At 36.5% G+C, this 20,908-nt stretch overlaps 1 protein-coding gene across 1 annotated transcript in view; it reads left to right on the top strand.

Moving 5' to 3' along the window:
• The window catches only part of Cfap20dc (CFAP20 domain containing), a 227,833-nt gene that overhangs the window by 92,851 nt on the left and 114,074 nt on the right, over window positions 1-20,908 (top strand). Inside the window, exons 5-6 of the mRNA XM_026402052.2 lie at window positions 5,055-5,169; window positions 14,981-15,137. Of these exons, the coding sequence (XP_026257837.2) occupies window positions 5,055-5,169; window positions 14,981-15,137 (272 nt within the window). The remainder of the gene's footprint in view (window positions 1-5,054; window positions 5,170-14,980; window positions 15,138-20,908) is intronic.

Here is a 20,908-nt window from a genome sequence, read left to right on the forward strand (position 1 = left end):
AAATCAACCAGATCATTCAATATTTCGATAAAATAAATTAAAAAGATATAGGATCAATCGATGCAAAAAATCATTTAATGAAATTCCATACCTGTTCATGATTTTTTAAAAAATATCAAAAAGTAGGAATAGAAAAGCACTCTCAATTTGATAAAGGAAACCTATGTTTACCATTTGATAGGGACACAATGAACCCTTTCCCCCTGTGATCAGGCACAAGGCAAGGGCTGTCAGCTCTCCTCACTTCTAACAATATATGCTCAAGGTCCTAAAACATCAGTGTAGTGGTGTAAGAAAATTATAAATATAATTGTGTAATGCAAAAAAAAGTACATGTATAAAGTCATGAATTGGCATGAACATACTTTATACAAAGATATGAAAAATTGTGCTCTATATGTGTAATAAGAATTGTAATGCATTCTGCTGTCGTGTATTTTAAAAAATAAAATCAATTTAAAAATAAATAAATAATAAATAAACCTCAAAGGCACATCCAGTAACCCACCTCCTCCAGCCACACCCTACGTACCTTCAGTTATCTCCCAGTTAATTCATCTCAGTGGATTCATGCATTGATTAGGTGAACACACTGGTAACCCAGTCATTTCACCTCCTTGCATTATCTCACACATGAGCTTTTGGGGGACAGCTAATACCTAAACAATAACACCTGGTCTCAAATATTTCAGCATAGTAATAGAAAATGGACTAATGAGATATGATAATTGATTTTCATGGCATTTCACTGAGAAAATGAGAATCTTTAATAAAAGATTCTTGGAAAACTGGATAAACACACAGAAAGAAAATAACTCAACCCCCTAACTCATACCACACACAGAAACCAATGTGGGATGGATCAAAGCTAAATATAAAAACCGAGGCTATAAGATGTAGAAGGAAACAGGAAAATATTTTTGCAACTTTGTGTTAGGCAAGATTTCTTTAAAGATACAGAAAGCACTAGTCTAAATAATGACAAACTGAAATTCATCAAATTAAACTTCAGCTAATCAAAAAGCACCCACATCGGTGAACCTATATGAGTCTTTGTACTATGCTTGATACTTTTCTCTATGGTGGAAATTATTTTCAAATAAAAAGTTTTTACTATGCTATTAAGAAAATAGGGAATAGGGCTGGGGATGTGGCTCAAGCGGTAGCGCGCTCGCCTGGCGTGCGTGCGGCCTGGGTTCGATCCTCAGCACCACATACAAACAAAGATGTTGTGTCCGCCATGAACTAAAAAATAAATATTAAATATCTCTCTCTCTCTCTCTCTCTCTCTCTCAAAAAAAAAAAAAAGAAAATAGGGAATAAAAGTCTGGGGGTATTTCTAAGTGGTAAAGAGCCTGCTTAGCATGCACAACACCCTGGGTTGGATTCTCAGCACCACACACAAAAATCAATATATATATATGCTCAATGTCCTAAAATGTCAGTGCAGTAGAGAAAAAAATTAAACAAAAAGCATAAAGACTGAAAAAGAAGTCTGTATTCTATGAGGACATGATTACTAATGTAGAAAATCCTCAGAAATATATGAAAGCTACTAGAACACATGGCTAAATTAATATACACATATATATACACACATACATATATGCACACAAAACATGTATATATATATGTGTGTATGTAAATCAAGAAAGCATTCACTATACATATATCTGACAAGAACATGTCTCCAAAATATATAAAAACTTTAACAATTATGAGAAAACAACCCAATAAAAGTTGAGTAGAAGATTTAACAGATATTCCACAATTGGAGCTATATCAGTCAACATTACAATAATGCTTAATATCATTAGTCAAAAGAGAAATGCAAATAAAACCACAATTATATAAATTTCATACCAACTAACAATGGCTAAAATTTAAAATTCTAATAGCATCAAAAAGTGAGGGTGTGGAAACATTGTAACCACCCTGAAAAGCTGTTTCTATAAAATTATATAAATATTTTCCTCAAGAACTCAACATTTCCATTCCTAGTTATTCATCAAGAGAATGAAAATACATGTCCATGACAAGATCTTCCAGCATGTTTATACAGGTTTTATTCATTAGAAAGCAGAACTGAAATCACCTCAAATGTCCATCAGTAGGAAAATGGATAAGGTATTGGATATATATATAAGACTCAGCAGTTTTTTAGAATATCACCATTGATACAGTGCTACAGCATGAATTTTTAAAATGTCATGCTAAATGAAAGAAGCAGACAAAGAAGAGTATATTCTACACCATTCCATTTGTAAGAAATTAATAATCAGATAACAGAGTGGTTGCCCATGGGTGAGGATCAACTAGAGGGGGCCAGAGGGAACTTTCTAGGCTAATGGGCATGTGTTATATTTTCACCAAAGTGGTAATTACATGAATATATACAGTCATGCAAACACTGAAATACACTGATCGTACACTGAAATCTGTGCATTTCAGTTACATAACTGTCATCCAGTGGCAACACAAGAGACTGTGACTATGTTTATTATATCCATTAATTGTGTAGTTTAGAATGTGGCCCTCTTACACACTCCTTTCCTTGGCATAAGGGCCCTGCAAGATTTGGCTCCTTCCTACCTCTCTACCTCATGTTCTTCCCTTCCTTACCTACCAGCTCAGATCTTGCTGGTGCGGCTTAAAGTAGATTATTTCTTGCTATCCTCTAGTTAGTCTCTTATTTCTTTCTTTCATTGAATTTAGGATAACTTTTAACTATTTTGTCTCTTTATACTTTTTTTTTTTTTTATCACCTGACTTTTCCAGTAGCATACAAGCTCCAGGAGGGTGGGACCTTGTCTTTGTCACCATTGTGTTGCTGATGTGTTTCTAGCACGTTCCCTGGCTCAGTATCTGTTGAATACGTGAAGGAATGAATGAATGTTCCTAAAGTTCCATGTGCCAATGAAGTGACAGTATACTGACACATTCTTCTGTTGGAAGTTTGATCTTTAGTAATTTTGATAAAAATCATATATTCTTGTCCCTTTAATAAAATCATGTCACAGGCGAGTCTTTGGTTTATGCGGTCCCTCTTTTCACTTCCTTTTCTTTCCTAAGTCTCAGCAGCCTTTCCCTCTCTTCCCTAATCAGAACTTCTTACAGAAGAGACCTAGGCACATCTTGATGACAATGCTTTCCAAACGTATTTAATCCTATACCCCACTAGTAAAATATTCACACATACCTACCACAGGGTACATTTATTTATCTTGAAAATGCAAATCTATGTTGCTGAACTACTATGTAATGAAATGTGCCTAAAAATAACATTTTTTAAAGGATGGGATGAAAGTTCTAATGTTTTCTTCCTGCACTTCAGTGGTTGGTGGTGTACCCCCTGTACCCACCATGTGCTCATGCCACATTCAAGATTCTGCCAAGGATGAATGAGATCCTGCATTTACTTGTGCATCTAAGTATAACCCTACAGTAGTGTTAACACTGTGACATTCTAGCTCTGTATTATGGTTTAGATATGAGGTGTCCTCCCAACAGTTCATGTGTGAGACAGTATAAGAATTTTCAGAGGTGAAATGATTGGGTTATGAGAGCCTTAACCTCATCAGTGGTTAATCCATTGATATGGATTAACTGGGCAGTAATGTAAGCAGGTAGGGGGTGGCTGCAGGAGGTAAGTCACTGGGGCATGCCTTTGGAGTTTTTATTTTTTCCCCTGGTGAGCAGAGATCTCCCTGCTTCCTTCTGCTATGTCCTGAACTACTTTTCTCCTCCACACCCTCCCGCCTCACCTTGGGGCCTGAGCAATGGAATCAGCCAAACATGGACTGAGACCTCTAAAACTACGAGCACCAAATAAACCCTTCCTCCTCTAAAATTGTTCTTGTCAGGTCTTTTGGTCACAGTGGTGAAAAGGCTGATTAAAATATTCTGATTATGGACTTAAAGCTTTATGAGGTCTCAGTGTAGGAAGAATAGAATTTTTAGGTCTGGAGTATACCCTGGAATCATCTCACTTAATTTTTGCTGCATTTATTCCTGACATTGTTTAATGACATTTTTCCCACAACAGGGTATGTAGACTGATTTAGAGGGAGGCAAAAAATGAAATCAGAAAAGTAGAAGGAAGAGACGTGAAAGAGCTATAGAAAAGGCTATGTTGATTTTTAAAAATAGTTTAATTCTATAAATATTGGCAATAGTGTATTTCAGTGAAACATCTCTTTGGAGGATGGCTGATTTTAGAAAATTAGCAGTGTAATACACGTAGACCAAATTGCCAAACACAGGGAAAAAATCATTTATTCTCAGATGAAAGGACAGTTTTCAAGAAAGCATCAATTCTACAATATAGCAGCCTGAGACAGGCTTGGAGATTTTCAGCCCGCTGTGTTACCTCTGAGACCTAAAGGAAGCAGAACATAAAAATGAGCCTCTATCAATTTGAAGCAAACCTAATCTTTGTGATCATGGCTGTGGTCTAAATCTATTAAAGATGTTCAAATTCAGTGTCCTTTGGTATCACTGCAGGTTGACCTGAAGAGTGAGCAATAAGCTTGTGTATTATAATTCTAGTTGGAAGATATGTGCTTAGGAAGTGAAACCGACAGTCGGTGTTTTGTGTGTGTCTCTAAGCAGACCAAGAGCCTATATAAAATGACAGGTGCATTTTTAGGGAAAGAAACCCATAATGTTTTCCTATTTAGTAGGTGACAGTATGTCCCAAGACAACACAAGCTTAAGGGGCTGGAACAAGCATGGTTATTAAAGGCTAGCAGTTTCTCAGTTCATACAAATTGAATTTTTTTTCATAGGCTGGAGGACAGTGGAAATCTAGTTGCAGAGTACTGAAATAAATTAGCATATTAAGTGAATTTATATATTCAGGCTTCTGAGCACTTTGAATCTAAGGAAGAAATTTTATTACTTCTTAAAAGAAAACGGCAATTCTAAAATCCTGTGATCCAACTCCCTGTTGGAAAGGGTCTATAGGATAAATTATATCATTTTAATGATGATCCAAAGAAGTGGTTATTAAATTGATGGAGTCTTTGTCTCTTCTGTCTTGTCTCTTCTTTTAGAATTACTGATTTAGGGAACATCAAAAGAAGATTGTATTTATCAACGGTCCATAAGGAACTATCCTCAACCCCTCTTCATGCAAAAATCCCACTCTTCATGATCAAGCGCAAAATTGTAAGTATCACACAAATGTTGCCTAAAATATTAAATTTATAGAGTAAATACCAATCATGGGCCTACTGTGTATATGAGGACATTTGTTCAGTACCATGGTGTACAAAAAAATGAAAATTCATGCCCTTCCTTCCTCTCCCTTGAAATCTACTAGGTGAAAGAATGTTGTTTAAACACTATGTCAGGAAACCTGTGATAGAAAGTACAGGGGAGAAAAAAGGTGCTATTGGAACTGCGGAAAGAATTGTAAAAGAGAAAGAAATCTGTCTGACTACCAGAAGAGGAAAGGAGAGAGCACTTAGTATGAAGGAGAGAGCACTTAGTATGCCCTTGGAAGGACTGGAAGATCTCAACAGCGACAGATGGAGAGCCAGGCATTCCAAGAGAAGGAATAGCATAGGCAAAAACGTAGGCTGCATAGTGGTCCATCTCTAGGGGACTATGGTTTGTCTTTGGGGGACAGTGGTCCATCTTTGGAGGAGAATGGTCCATCTATGAGTAATAGTGGTCCATCTTCTATGGGAGAGTTGTCCATCTTTGGAGGACAGTGGTCCATCTTTGGAGAACACAGAACTAGTAATTGTTACCAGCCTTAAAAACAGCCTAAGAAATATCAGTCCTGCTACAGCCTAATAGATTCAGGAGATTGCAGGTCTGTTGTGTAACTTCTGAAGGGCTTGATCTGACTGAGCAGTATTTCTCAAACTTAAGTCATTTTGCTACTACTCTCTGTACCATGTTTATGTATTACCGGTTCGAGGATATGCCTGATGCTTTCTTTTAAGTTGATTCACTTTCCTTTGGCTGAAATTTATTTTAAAAGAAAACTTTGGATCACTCTTAGGAATGGAAAATCAGTATAGTTTGCAAAAAAATAAAATAAAATCTAAAATAAACACGCAAAAACTAACATAGTATTTTAATATCTAAATAGGGTTTCTTATTAAAGGCCCTATTCTGAGGATTGTTCTTTGTTTAAAATAAAGTTTATTAAGGATTAGATACATGTAAAATATTTATTTCTGGCATAGTTAGGGACTGAAAGAATATTGATAAGAGGGAAATTTTTATTCTGTGATTATTTAATGTCATTTAATGCCACTCCCATATAATATCTAAAATCATCTCCCAGATGGTACATGTTCTACTCTTTGGGAACCACTATGATAGAGAAAAGAAGCCCATTAAAGCTTTTAGAGTAGGAAAGGAACACAGTTCTGGCTTTGGGAAGATTAATATTTGCAATGATTTGGAAGGGTAGGAAAGCAAAGTTGAGGAGACCATTTGCTCCATTACAGATTAAAGTTAGTGAAGACTAGGTGGTAGCAGCAAGGAATGGTATGAACCAACATCAGAAACATATGTAGCTCACTGTATGTAGCCGAATGAGCTACGACCCACGTCAACAGAATTCCCACATATGCATATATGTGGTGTATGCTGTGAGAGCAAGAACAGAGAATCTGGGTTCTGAACCCTACTACAGCACAGAATCTAGGCTCTGACAATTCCTCTACATTTTTATTAAATATGTAATATAAATAATATATAAAGGTTAAGAACTTAGAATCTGAGTTCTGACACTCCTGTACAAATTTCTATGTTCATTTTCCTCATCTATAAGATGCAGCTAATATGAAGTGTATACACCCACCATTAAGGCTGTTGTGGGGATTTACATGAGTTAATAAATATAAGGTTCTTAGAATAATGCTGGTATAGTAAGCCCTTGGCAAGGATTATAGATCCCATTTACTCTTTAAATGCTATTTCTTCCAGGAAGCCCTCTGTGATTTCACCCTCTTGGATCAGATGTTTTGGGGACATCTCGCCATTCACAATTTCATAACCTTCCTAATACTTCTCCACTGTGCACTTTAATTGAGTATCTCCTTGTCTCCCCCATTATACTATAACCATGTCTTAGTGGGCTTCTATCCCTAGGCCCTATCAGTACGTAACACATGGAAAGTGCTCAATAAATGTTTGTTGAACAAACAAGTAAGTCTTGATGTGCTTTATAGAAGTTAAAAATAATGAGGTTTTCCTGGCCAAAGTTCTAAATATGCTCCTCATATTTGATTCCACAAATGTTCAGGAGTATTCAAACACATATTAAGAAATCCTTGCCCTCATTTCTGTTTCCTCCCAATCAGACAGGTGTCTTTCTGTCCTTTGGCAATTAGTGGATATTTTTGTTGGTAAACCTCAAAACAGCATTCTAAAAGCACATCAGCTTTAGAAAACAGGAGATTTCGCAATAAAGTTCCTGCTTTCTAACCTCTTTTGAAAAAAAACCACAAAACTCAGTCCCCACTGAGCCTTCCTTCTTGCATAACAGTCAGCTTGAGCCAAGTGGCAACAGCACCCTCTCTGGAGAGCTGGACGTGGTCCAATGAACTTCAGTCCTCTCTACTCTCAAAGTGCGCAGGTTCGCGCAGACCCTTTTGCTTCACTCATTCAAGTCCTCTGCCTGGGCCCTCTAGGTGTTCGGCTTGCTACACCCGATTTAGAACTTAATTGCCAAGTGGTCCATTCTTCCTTGGTTCTTTGGACTAAAGCCTTTAGGTAGCCAGAGGCAAAAATTAAAGTTAATATTTTTATAGCTAAACCAACATGAATATTTACATATAGGCCACTTTCTGTTCAATGACGTTTAAATGTTAATCTTTCCAATTTATTTTTCATGCTATTCTAAATTTTGAGGAGTCACTTTAATATTTAAATTATAGCAATCAATATGTTTGAGTTTTCAATGGCAATAACAATTAAAAAATTAATAACCATCAGATTAAACAACGGAAGTACCCACTTATTCGGAACTCACTGGAATCAATTTTACTTCTTTAATATAATTTCAGTTAGTTGGTGATGGTGTCAGATGAACATCAACATCTTGCTGTTAAAGTAGGTATAAATGTATAATAAATTAAATTCCATTTGAATAGGAAGTTCAATTATGTCATTCAGAATAAATCACTCATTGGAGACATAAATATGATAAATAATGCCTAAATCTTTGTCATTTAAATGGGTACAACTCCTGAAGAGTTGTACCTTCTTGACCCACACCCTGATGGTATATTTTATAGAGGTCTGGTATTACATTGTTAAAACGTCTACTCAAAAGTTCCCATTCTCCTCAAAGAATGTTTCTCATAGAGCCAGTGATTTGGAAACTTGGGGTTTTCAACAATATTTTTTTTCTTGAGTAGCATGAGAAGGAAATGGAGGTGGCAGATTCATGCAGGCACAAGGTGGTTTAGAGATAACACAAAAGATACAATTAGAGAATGTCTCAATAAAATCTCTAACCGAGAATCCACTATAATGTTTATGGTACTTATTTAAGAGTTTGTAAATATTTCACCTCATCTGTTAACAAGTATCCATTTTTCTCTCCCTATTCATCTGTCAGTATGTGGGGAAGATATTTGGGGAAGGAATTGCTGTTCCATGCCTTCCTCTGCTGGAGGAGACACAATTAATTCAGAAGGAAATACAACTAATTCTAAGAAAGTTTGTTTGGAAAACAGATGATTACCAGATTAGGGGTTACCCCATTTTCAAATCAAATAAACAGGGAGCATACTGTTGTGGTTTTGAAGTGAGGCCACTGGACCTAGACTGCAGACATTCTGAAGCTAGTTCAGAAGTTTCCTGGCTGCAGACCCTTGGGCGTGTCAGTTAGTCTCTCTGTGCTCCAGTTTCCTCATCAGACACTGACAGTGGTTCAACTCACCTAACAGAGCAGTTGTTTGGATTAAATGAGCTATAACTTAGAATAATATGGAGCTCACAGTAAGTGCTCAAATGATACTAGGCAATGCTGTTACTGCTTCACTATTTTCTCTCATTGTGAACCCATGTTTATTAACTTGTGAATATGGTGTCATAAAAAGCCTCTCAACTTAGAGGTTACTTCAATTCATGAGTATTTATCAAGTCCTTACTGTGGACCAAGGCCTATATCAGATGACATGAATCCCAAAGTGAATGACACATGACCTTTTTCCTTAAGCAGATTATAAAACTGCAGAAAAAGCAAATATGTAAACAATTACTGACAATGGGCTGTGCCAAATACCAGTGCTACTGAAGGAAAATATCAGACCTGTCTAGCCAAGTTACGAGATGGTGACAAATAAATTAATTGCCTCTTGGAACAACATTTAAAACTCTTCTAAAAAAGACAATAAAATTGAGCAGCTTAGCAGCATACAATAGCAATTGCAATGTCCAGCATACAATAAAAAAAAGTTATTAGCATGCAAAGTGGAAAACATGAGCCCCTGACCAGGAGAGAGGAAAAAAAAAAATCAATGAATAGAAACCAACTTAGGCATGACAAAGATGACAGATGCAGAAGCAGAGGTTTTAAACAATTATTGCAAATATCTTCAAAGATTTAAAGGAAAATATGAACATAATGTCAGAACAAATATAAACTTACAATAGAGAAATGGAAACTAGGAGAAGAAATCTGCATTCTTGAACTAAAAAATACATACAATATCTGAAATGAAAGATTGGCTTGATGTTTTTAACACTAGTTTAAACAGTGGAGAATATCAATGAAATTGAAGTCAGCAACATAGAAACTACCCATATTAAACATATGGTGAAGTGTGGGGGGCTCAAAAGAAATGAGCAACGTCTAAGGGAGCTGTGAACAAGGTCAGGCACTCTACTGAGATTGTAAGTGTAGTACCAGAAGGCAAGCAAAGAAATGCTGGGAGAAGAAAATTCATAAAAGTAATTCTTGAACCTTTTGAAATTTGAAAAATATAGAAATCAAATGAGTTCAGCAAACTGAAAACTGAGGAACAGGGACATTTTAAAAAAAGAACATGGTATGTCATAACCAAATTTCTGAAAATCAGTGATAAAGAGAAAATGTTAAAAGCAGCCAGATGAAAAAGGTTCATATGATGTCAGAACAATGATAAGAATACTACCATGTTCCCAACTTCCCATTAGAAAGGATGCAAGAGACAGTGAGATGGTACAAGGTTGGGGGTGGGGAAGCAGGGAGGGACTTATCAATCTAGAATTTTTTATCCATATTCATCAGATACTGTGGCAAAATAAAGAGCTTCGGGACCAAATAGATGAAAGAATTCATTGCTAGAAAATTGACACTACAAAAAATAATTAAAGGAAGTTCTTAAAAATGGAAAAATATATACCAGGTGGAAATGTAGATCTAAATCAGAGAATGAAAAATGCTAATAAAGATAAATATGTAGGTAAATCTAAACTCTTTTTCATGTATTTTGAAAGTATTGTGTACAACAAAAACAATGTTTGAATTGTAAAGTTTATAAGTGTCAAAATACGTGACAATAACACTAAAAATGATGAAAAGGTAGCATATCTCATGAGCTTATCCATGAGATATTGGAATATTAGACAAAGTTAGATTACAAAGATGAATATTGCAAACTCTACTGCCACTATTGGCAAAATGATAGAGAAGTATAACTAAGGAGCCCATTAAGATTAATGGAACACTAAGAATACTTTTAATCCAAAAATATTGGAGGAATAGAAAACTGAACAAAGAGCAGATGGGACAAATTGAAAAAAAAAGAGCAAGATGTCAACCTTAAATATGTCAAAATTATTAAATTAAGCACAAAGGGACTAAATTCTCCAATTAAAAGGCAGAGATTGTTAGATTGAATACCAATCTAACAAGCAAGATACAATAGCATGTTTCTAAGAAGTGCATATTAAATCTAAAAACAAATAAGTCATAAATTAAAAATGAAAAAAGATATGCCATGCAAATATTAGTCATAAAATCTAGGGTGCCTATATTCATAACAGACAAAAAAAGACTATAAGACAATGGGATAGTGTGTAAAGAGAGCTATTTCACAATGATAAGGACTAAATCAAGAGGATCTGACAACCTTAAATGTGGACATTCCTAATAACAGCTTTAAAATGCATGAGGCAAAAACTAAAAGAATGGGAGAAAAATAAATGCACAGTGGAGATGGAAATTTCAAGACTCCTCCCTCAGAAATAACATGAATAACTCCGATAATAACTAAGGATATACACTTGAAAAGCACTGTCAATCAGCTTGATCTATTTGACATTTGTTGAACATTTCATCTAACAACTACAGAATTTGCATTATTTTCAAGTGCATGTTCACCAAGAATTACAATATGTGAAGCTATGTCAATCTCAACAAATTTTTGAAGATTGAAAACATACAAAGTATGTTCTGTAACTATGAAAAAATTACCAATAATAGCAAAAAGAACTGGAAAATTCCCAAGTACTTGGAAATAAAGCAACATACTTCTTATAAGCTGGTTTTCTATTGAAAAATTAAGTCTATCATGAAAATTTAAAGACAGGAATAAGGTCCTTAAAACCCCATTCTTTATATACCATTGTAGGGGCCCAACAACAGGAAGTAGTTCTAGAATTCTGTAAGAGATGACTTTAGGGTTTCCAGGTTGTAAAACTGTGGTTTCTTGTTTGTTGTTTTCTTTTTAAAGACACTGCTGGCTGGAGCTAGTAGTAACTCAGGTGTTTTATACACTAGCAAAATGAATCCAGTTATCTTGAGACCTTTCTATAGTAAAGGGAGAAAAAATAGGAGGAATCAAATTGAATATCAAAAACTATGGGGAGTCAAAAAGTGCTGGGACAGGTGACAGGGTGGCTCACACCTGTAATCCCAGCAGGTTGGGAGGCAGAGGCAGGATCAAGAGTTCCAAGCCAGCCTCAGCAACTTAGTGAGGCCCTAAACAACTCAGCAAGACGCTGTATCTAAATAAAATACAAAACAGGGCTGGGGATGTGGCTCAGTGGTTAAGCACCCCTGGGTTCAATCCCTGGTACCTGCCCCCATCCCAAAAAAGAAAAAAACGTGCTGAGACAATCAATAAATTTTTTACTGTGTGCATTTGAATTTGTGTGTGTGTGTGTGTGTGTGTGAGAGAGAGAGAGAGAGAGATTTCATAGAATCTGCAGTCCTTTCAACAGGGTAATAAATCCACATTGCCAAGACATTAATCAGTAAAAACTAGAAATTCACACTTTGAATCATTCTGTCACCCTTAGCCAGTCAACTCCTTCCTGCAAAATTTCTTGCTAGAAATAAATAGCATAAACTCAATTATTAATCATCAACAAGCTAAACAGAACTGTCTTTTCTTTATCAGATTTCTATTTCTCTGGTGTATACTTCTTAAGAACCCGTAATTATGAACATTTTAGGTTGAGAGTTCTTCCCTGCCGGACTAGAGTCTCACATAGGTGTAAAGTGATTAGAGATCAAGGACGATGTCAAAGAAAAGGATTGTAAGAGTGGACGATATCACCAAAAATAATTAAAATAATATTTTATAAAGATCAACTACATAATTCAGATAATCCAAGTGTTGGTAGTAGAGAGTCTAGACTCCTTTCCAAAACTTCGGAAAATATATCACAGCATTTATATGAGTAAGGAGGTATTTATTGAAGCTTATGAAAATTGGAACCTTTATAAATATCAACTAAGCCAAAAAAATAATTTCCATTTTCTCTAGCTAAGAGGGATTTGTGAAAGTTTTCCCCATCTTTTTCAGGAACCACCTATCTGTACACCCAGGAAATGGATTCATTAAGTAAAGATGTCAGTTCCCAGACTTTCATTTGTGGAGTGACTATAAAGAGTGAAAATTAAATATTGGAGCATAGGCATGAATGGATTTCCATGCCTTCCTATAGTCATCCACACACACACACATATGCACAGTTATTCTTTGGGTACTTTTCCCGAAGCCTGAGTCCTGGCAGCATGAACATGATGAATAAGAAAGTATGTCATGGGTAAGGGCCTGGTTCCTGGGGACTCCGCTGGTGGAGGAGGTAGGCACTGATTTCCTAGCAGAGCTGATGGCACAGCCAGCTGGAGGGTTCAGATAAGCAGGGAGGGCAGGGGCAGGGCCTTGAGATGAAACTGCCAGCCTGTCTGCACACCTCCCAGGCCTACAAACCTTACTCATTGTTCAAATCCAAACTAGGATGTAGGGAGACTTAGAATCAAAGAAAATAAAGCAGATAATAAAAATGGCAATTATTAACTCTAAAAAAATATTTAATTGTATGACAAAAGGGGAAGTATTTATGGAGCAGCACTTGCCTCAATAGTAGATGACATTGACATTCACAATAAGGAAAACATGGAACATAGATTTTAAGAAAAAAGAGCAAATGAGAGCTGATTATCCAGGGAGAATAAAGTGGGGGAAGTCGGGTGCGTGTGAATGAGCTCAAAGTCTTATCTACCATCCAGGAAGTCAGTAGCTGGTGTCTGGAAGTTACTGAATGAAGAGCTATTATTTTTAAATACAGAAAGAGAAAAAACAATTATCTGAGATGACAGCATGACAAGGCAATGTAATGTATTTTGTTCAAAACTTTTGGTACTGTGTGGCTTGCATTTGCATATAAAACTGTGTTGAATTTTTTTAAAAGATTGTTTAAAAGTAGGCTTTCCAGACCTCCCCACCTGCCCATCATGGGCCTCCTCTGTAATGTGCCACATGCATGCCTCCCCTCTGGACCAGGAGGATTGTCTTATTCAGATGCACTTGCTCTAAAGATTCAAGGTCCTCCTCTTGATCCTCCAGTTGCTCTAGAACCTGGCCTTCCCTGTCCATCCCCCCACAACCCTTCCCAATACCCACTGCGTTTGTCATCCTGATAATCATAACAACACAGTCCCACCTCCTACCTTTGTTTATGCCTGACCCCCAAGAAACCAGAGCCTCCTCATGGCCTGGAATATAAGTTTACTGTTGAAACATGTAAAAAAAAAAAAATCTCCGTACGCCTTCTCAATATCTTACCACATTCTCTTCCTTTTCTGCTGTGGAAACACTCTCAGGCTCGCCTCCATATTAAAGTCGACATTCCTTGATAGAAAGCTTTGCCTTTTAAAAAACTATGTGATGAAACTTTTGTAAATTGTGCTCCTAAACAAATAATAAAAGGGCCCAATATATAGAACCCAAGAAGTAGGTATGATTTTAATTTCAAAAATAATTTTTCCTGCCTTTGTCCTGTAGTCTTAAATAGGCCTTAATTACTCACTAAATGATTATTTTCCCCCTCTTTCTTTAACTCAATCAGACCACTTAGAGGATTCATTTGATGAAGTATTGAGGAATCTAATTGTTTAATGGGCAGAAATTAGTGCCTGCAAGAGTACTTTAAAACTGGCAAATGCCAGGCATAATTACAAATTCTTTAGAAGAATCTATTTCTGTACAATAGGTTAATTGGTTATAAGTAGACAACACTGGCTACTGCTTAAACCCAGATTCCAATTTCATTCATACCTTTTTTTTTCCCCTCAAATATAAGTGGCTAATTGTGATCAAATTAGGCCCCTTGAAGGAACAATTGGCTACTTATGCCTGATTTTCAAGATTTAAGTGATCCGACACACCTGCAATTAGCTTCCCTCCAGCATAGTGCCTACAGACAAGAGTCTTGTCTCATGATGGGAACTCTGGAGTCACATGGCCAATGTATAGCTTGGATTCTGTGTGCTGATGATTGAACCCAGTGCCTCACACGTGCCAGGCAAGTGTTCTACCACTGAGCCCTAACCCCAGCCCTCAAAGCAATTTTTAAGAAAATTTTAAGCCAAGACAGGGATAGGGTGACATTGGTTTGGGGCTGGCTGACCCACATAACTGCCTCAACCCTCTGGTCTCTCTGCACACAGTGGCTCGTTCATTTAGGTGATTATGGAAGGTACTTAACTCTCCTTTGCTTCTCTCCATCTTAGTGGTGCAATCTATGCATTGACTTGGTAGCCTTCACCAGTGAAATATTCAAGGGAGCAGTTTTCCAGTCGTTGGATGGAATTATTGTCTCAGCAAACTGTAAGCTACGAAAAATCTTCACCTTAAAATCAAAGCCTCAAGACACTGCTGATAAAGATGGTATGTCTTGCTATCACGACTTTAAAATTCTCTGTTGTATTTTTTAAATTACCCATGCCTTTGGAATAATATGGATGTGTGGTAGCCATTTGATTTTATGTCTGCTAAAGTAAATTTGCTCAAAATCATGTTGATTTCTTTATTCTGGATCAAATGTTTATTTTTACTATAGCTGAATATCACAAAAAATTGTTTTATTTTTGCAGCTCATTTCTCCTTTGTTTATGGTGACTTTGTCATCTGAGTTAGGATTCTTGGTTGCAAACAACAGAATCCTTTTAAGGTGATTGAAACAGAAAAGGGATTTATTTAAGGAAATAGCGAATTTATAGACTTTCAGGGATATCTAGAGTCGGGCTTAGTATCTAGAGCCAAGAACAAATTCAAGTCCTATCACAATACTGCTTCAGGGACACCCCTTCCCCATAGCTACTGCAACAAGGCAGACTCCATGAGACTCTCAATATAACACAGGGCTCTGGGTTAGAGAATTTCTCTTACAGCAACTCCTGATAGTAAGTGCCTACTTCTCCGCCACCCTCTCCAGAAGTTGATTTCTTCTCAGTGAACAAAGTCTGACCTGGCTATGTCTGATTTGTGGATCCTCAGTAAGCAGCCAAGGAGACCAGTAAATCTCATGTCTGATTCCTGACTTTGGAGGCAGGATTCACTGTATGGGAAAATCACCACAAAAGAAGGGGTATGCAAAAGATAGCAGGCCTCCAGAAAATTCTGCAGTTGTCTGTACTATCTTTTTACTCTGTGTACATTTCATGAAGTCATTTGGCAGCAACCATATTAACTTCTAGTGATCATGTTAAAATAGACAGTTGAGCTCCTCTTAAAATTAGTCCTAGAGAGACTAGAAATATATAGAAATTATCCATCATTGATCAATAAATATATTCTGCAAGTGACTCAGCCACCTAGAATTCATAAGTTGAATATCACCCTGTGAAATGGTTTTAAACAACCAAAAGTATTGAAAGAAAACTGATACTTTGATTTTCATCTGGGATTATTTATCTAATATCAAATCTCTAGAAGCACAAAAAGCAGGGCTGCTCATAAGATGTCATAGGAGATTTTTTTAGACATTTATCTCTAGAGTTTAGACTTGTGCTCCATCTGCATGAGTGTAGGTGTACAGTACAGGAAATCCTTATGTGGCTCACTCTGTGCACCAGGACACTGGGCCTATAAATTCTTTTGATAGTAAAACACAGCAGTGTATTAACAGCTCCCCAAAGAGATCAGGAGCCATCAAGTGCAGCTGCTTGTCTTACATGCCACTTAAAGACTATATGGGGAAGTGAAAGATATTACTTTTAAAAATGGAGCCCAGCTAATAAGAAGCCTCAAAATGTACAGAAAGAAATGTGTACTATTTACATCAGATCATGGGAGATGGTTCATAACCTGACTGATAAAAACATAAAGAAAAAAGCAGAGCAAACATGGCAAGTTAAATGCATGTTTTAATTTCTGATCCTTCCTCAAGCACCATTAAAATCACAGGAATATTTTTTTAAAAAAAAAGGCATAAGTACCTAAGATAAAGAGGATGGGAGAAGAGACAAACACTAATGAAAGATGTTGCAAGTTTCATAAGCCCAAGAAGTGACTTAGAAGAGCAAAGATGGCTGAAAAAAAAATTTTTTTTTAAATGGCTGAAATCTTGAGGCTTACTGGTCTTGAGGTTCGCTGATGGGTTTCAAAGATGTTCATGAACGGGCAGTCCCAGTAGGGTACCAGGTATGGTTAAAAACTGGGAGAGTGGTTAAATTCTGCTTAGGTTGCTGTAGGACCCCAGGCCCTCTCTGACTCCATATAACCAAGCAGCAAGAGATTTATTCTCTGCACAAACCTAACCAGAGAGCTTCTGAGCTCAGATACATTAAGTGTGTAATAGATGACAAAACTAATGGGAAGAAGGAAATTTTTTTTCTCAGAATTAATAAAAGATACTACACATATAAAATAAGAATAATTTGAATAATGTGTTCTTGCTTTCCATAAAGATTTTCTTGAAGTATATTATGTTTCTTAATTTATACACAAACACACACACACACAAACACACTGTGGAATTTCAAGAAACAGAACATTACCAACATCCTCTAAGCCTGACCCTCTCCCTCTCCTGGAGTGGCTACCTTTCCTTTGTCTTTGCTTCTACCAGATTACCTTTATCTGTTTTTGACCTTTATAGAGTTGGAATAACCTAGTACATACTCTTTTTTATATGCACTATTTCTCAGAGCATTATGCAAGTCATCCATGTTATTGAATGATATGGTAATTTGCTGGGGTTTAGTACTGTACACTAAGCCACTATATGAATAAGCCTCATTTTATTTATTCTTTTAGGATGATTTGAATAATGCTGCCAGAACATTCTTCTGTGTGTCTCTTTGGACCATCTGTGGTAGAAGTTGTTTTTTTCCAGTATTTAGGAGCTGAATAATTGCATGCTTCAGCATTCTTAATTTCAATTATTGTGTTTTTTGACTATACGATTTCATTTGATTTCTTTTTATAGTTTCCATTCCTCATATGAAATTCTCCATGGTGTTATCAAATTTCTCAACTATATTAATCAAAGCTATTTTAAAGCTTATGGCTCATAACTCCAGTATCTGAATCCCCCAGGTATCTGTTTCTTTTCTCAAATTAGTTTTCTCTTGGTATGCCTAAGTATTGAGTTAATGCTAGACAGTGGATATCAAAAACTCTGGAGACCTGGATGGGGTTTTCCTACACTAAGAGACATAAGAACCAAAAATAAAATAAAGAAGCCCAAAAGACTGAAAATATGATGGAAATATTAACAATGTTAGAAATTAGCCCAAGGATTCCACCATCAGAGTAACAGGATTCCAAGAAGAAAGGCTACAGTAAACAATGAAATAGTAGGATTTCCCAAAATTGAAGTCTGGATATTTTCAAATTGACATAGCCCATCACATCCCAGAATCCTGTAAGCTTCCAGAATTTTTAGAAATACAGTTTATGTACAAAGGATCAGAAATAAAGGAATAAGAATGATTTTGTAACAGCAGTGTTAGGTGACAGAAGACCTTGAGAGTCTACCTTGGAAACTCTAAGGAAAAGTTATTTTCAACCTAGAATTCTACATTCACACAACTATCAATCAAATGAATGCAAAATGAAGATACAAGATTTTGAAAACTTATTTACATCATTTCTCAAAAAAGATTTGGAAGATACTCTCCACAAAAATGAGAGTAGATCCAGAAAAAGGAGGAAATATACTTTATGAAACAAAGAGTTCCATCCAGGGAAAAAGCAAAGGGAAAATGAACACTAGAAAAGTAAAGTTAAAAAAAAAAGGCAAAGAAAGTTTACAAAATATTTATGGTCAAAGGAGTTTGAAGGATGAAACTACGCAGCACATTCAAAGTTGAACAGAAAAATAGAGACTTTGAGGAGGAAAGTCTTCGGGAAAAGAATGTACCTGATAGAGTTTGATGTGTTTGAATGTAGAAAATAAAAATGATGGTGATTTCACAAGGTTAATGGGAAGTTTAGGAAGAAATGATATTTTGGATAAGGAAAATCCATGACAAAACAAACCAATGATCCAACTCCAAGGAAAACAAGAAGCTATACAAAAAAATACTCATAGTATGTCATATGATTCAGATGTGCACAACTTTTAATATATATATATATATATATATATATATATATATATATATTACTTTTTGGCAATTTTAGATTCATAACAAAATTAGGTAGATGGTATGAGAATTTCCATATGGCCCCTCCCACACACATATGGATCCCACACTGTGAGCATCCATACCAGAATGGTCCAGGGTGGTGTGGAGAATAACCCCATATTCCTCTTGGCGTTTAACTTGAACCTTGTATAAATATCTTCACATTGCAATTCTCTTACTATTAACATAAGCATGATGATTGTTCCTTGGTTAGGTAAAATACTGTTATTATGTTTACAGTGAAAGCACAGCATGTGTAAACCGAGTACATCCTGGAGAAGTGAAGTTGGTATTGTAGATCCCAAAGACATGGGTCAGTGTTCCCACAGTCCACTGCTGTGATCACACACCAACTTTGTGGTTTTGTGTGAGCCTTCAACATCTCTGAGCACTGTTTCCTCAACAACTGATATGAGGTTATTGTAAGATCATTGTGACTACCCAATCATATACAAAAACATATGTGAAAAGGCTATAATGCACCATGCAGTGTTAAACATTTATTTATCTTCTACACATCAGGCAGTGGGATGACACAGCCCATTTCAAGGAATCCAGGGTCTCACAGCAAGTTTACATGTCAGTGTTAATACCCACGGTAACTTCCCTATGACCTTAAATAGTATGGGAAGAGAGTCTGGAGCCCCTTACTTGGGAGAGCCATTTGGTAAAGCACTTAGTTAAGAAAAAATATAAAGCCTACTGTAAAACTGTCCACAACTGGATTTGCTAAAGCAGAAGATTCAAACAGACAAGTAAGAAAAACTACAATTATTTCAACTCTTTCATTAAATGAAAGACAATTTAAACATGCACACAAATGTCCGCACAGACTAGGAGGGTCTTAATTTCAGAATATAGGGTGACTTTTTTTTTCCATATATCAATGGATTAGTACCTGTTCATAGAGCACTCTTTGAGATATACTGACCTAGGCAGAATATTAACTTTCCAAATGCTTCATGAAGAAAAAATAATAATTTCCCAACAAAATAAGGAGGGGGCAATGAGAAAAGAAAGCATTTCAGACAGAGGAAAGAGACAGAGAGGGATGGGGAGAGGGAGAGATGCACATGCATGGCACTGTGAAGTTCAAGGAAAGCATTAGCATGGTACATGGCGGGATGGGGGTTGTGATATTGCACAACCAGGCTGCAAGGTTGAGATGACATAAAAATGTGGCACACAAGTCCTTTCCCTGGAGTTCTAGGTATAATGGTAGGCACTAGAAAAATTAACAATACAAGTGTTCATAAAGAAGACGATTATACAAAAGAGAACAAAGGACAGCATAGCCTAGGGTAAACTGAGCATCCCTGTCCCTGCTGAAGGAGGCTGGCAGTGGAAGAGATGATGGTGATGGTGATAATAACGGTGATGATGGCAGTCTTGATTCTTGATAAGAGCTCAGCACTGCTCTAAGAGCTTTACAGATGTGAACTGACTGAATTCAGCCTTCTGAGATGGATGTTATTATCATCCTCATTTACAGGAGGGAAACCCAAATACAAGGAAGTCAAGTAAAGTGCCCAATGTCACTCAACCAAAGCCAGGATGTGAACCTGCCCATGGGGCTCCAGAGTTTATACTCCTAACGACTGCAGTGTGCTACCTCTCATGGAGTGGGAGAAGAGAGGGGGAGATTTTAAAAGGGAAAGATACAAAAGATGTCGCAGACTACGTATGCCAAGATTTGGTGACTGGCCATGTTCAGTCCCTATGTTACAACCAGTAATGGAGGTGTATTTGTCCTTCTTACTGAAGGAGGGGTTGGTTTCTTCTGTAAAGACAGAGTAGTCAAATTTTGAGAGCTTTAGCAGAGGAAATTTTTACTATATTTTTTAATTCCATAGGATTTAATTTAAAAATAATGTGTTAAAAGCTTACTTTATTTCAGAACTTTATTGTCCTTGGCTTAATTGCACTGTTACCATTTCACTCTGCAACTTCTTAATTTGCCCAAATTAGGAGATTGGTCCTAATCCTTTGCTGTTCTCCATTTACACAGTGGAATATAAAGGGAAG

Source organism: Urocitellus parryii, chromosome 3, assembly GCF_045843805.1.
Source record: "Urocitellus parryii isolate mUroPar1 chromosome 3, mUroPar1.hap1, whole genome shotgun sequence".
NCBI lineage: Eukaryota > Metazoa > Chordata > Mammalia > Rodentia > Sciuridae > Urocitellus > Urocitellus parryii.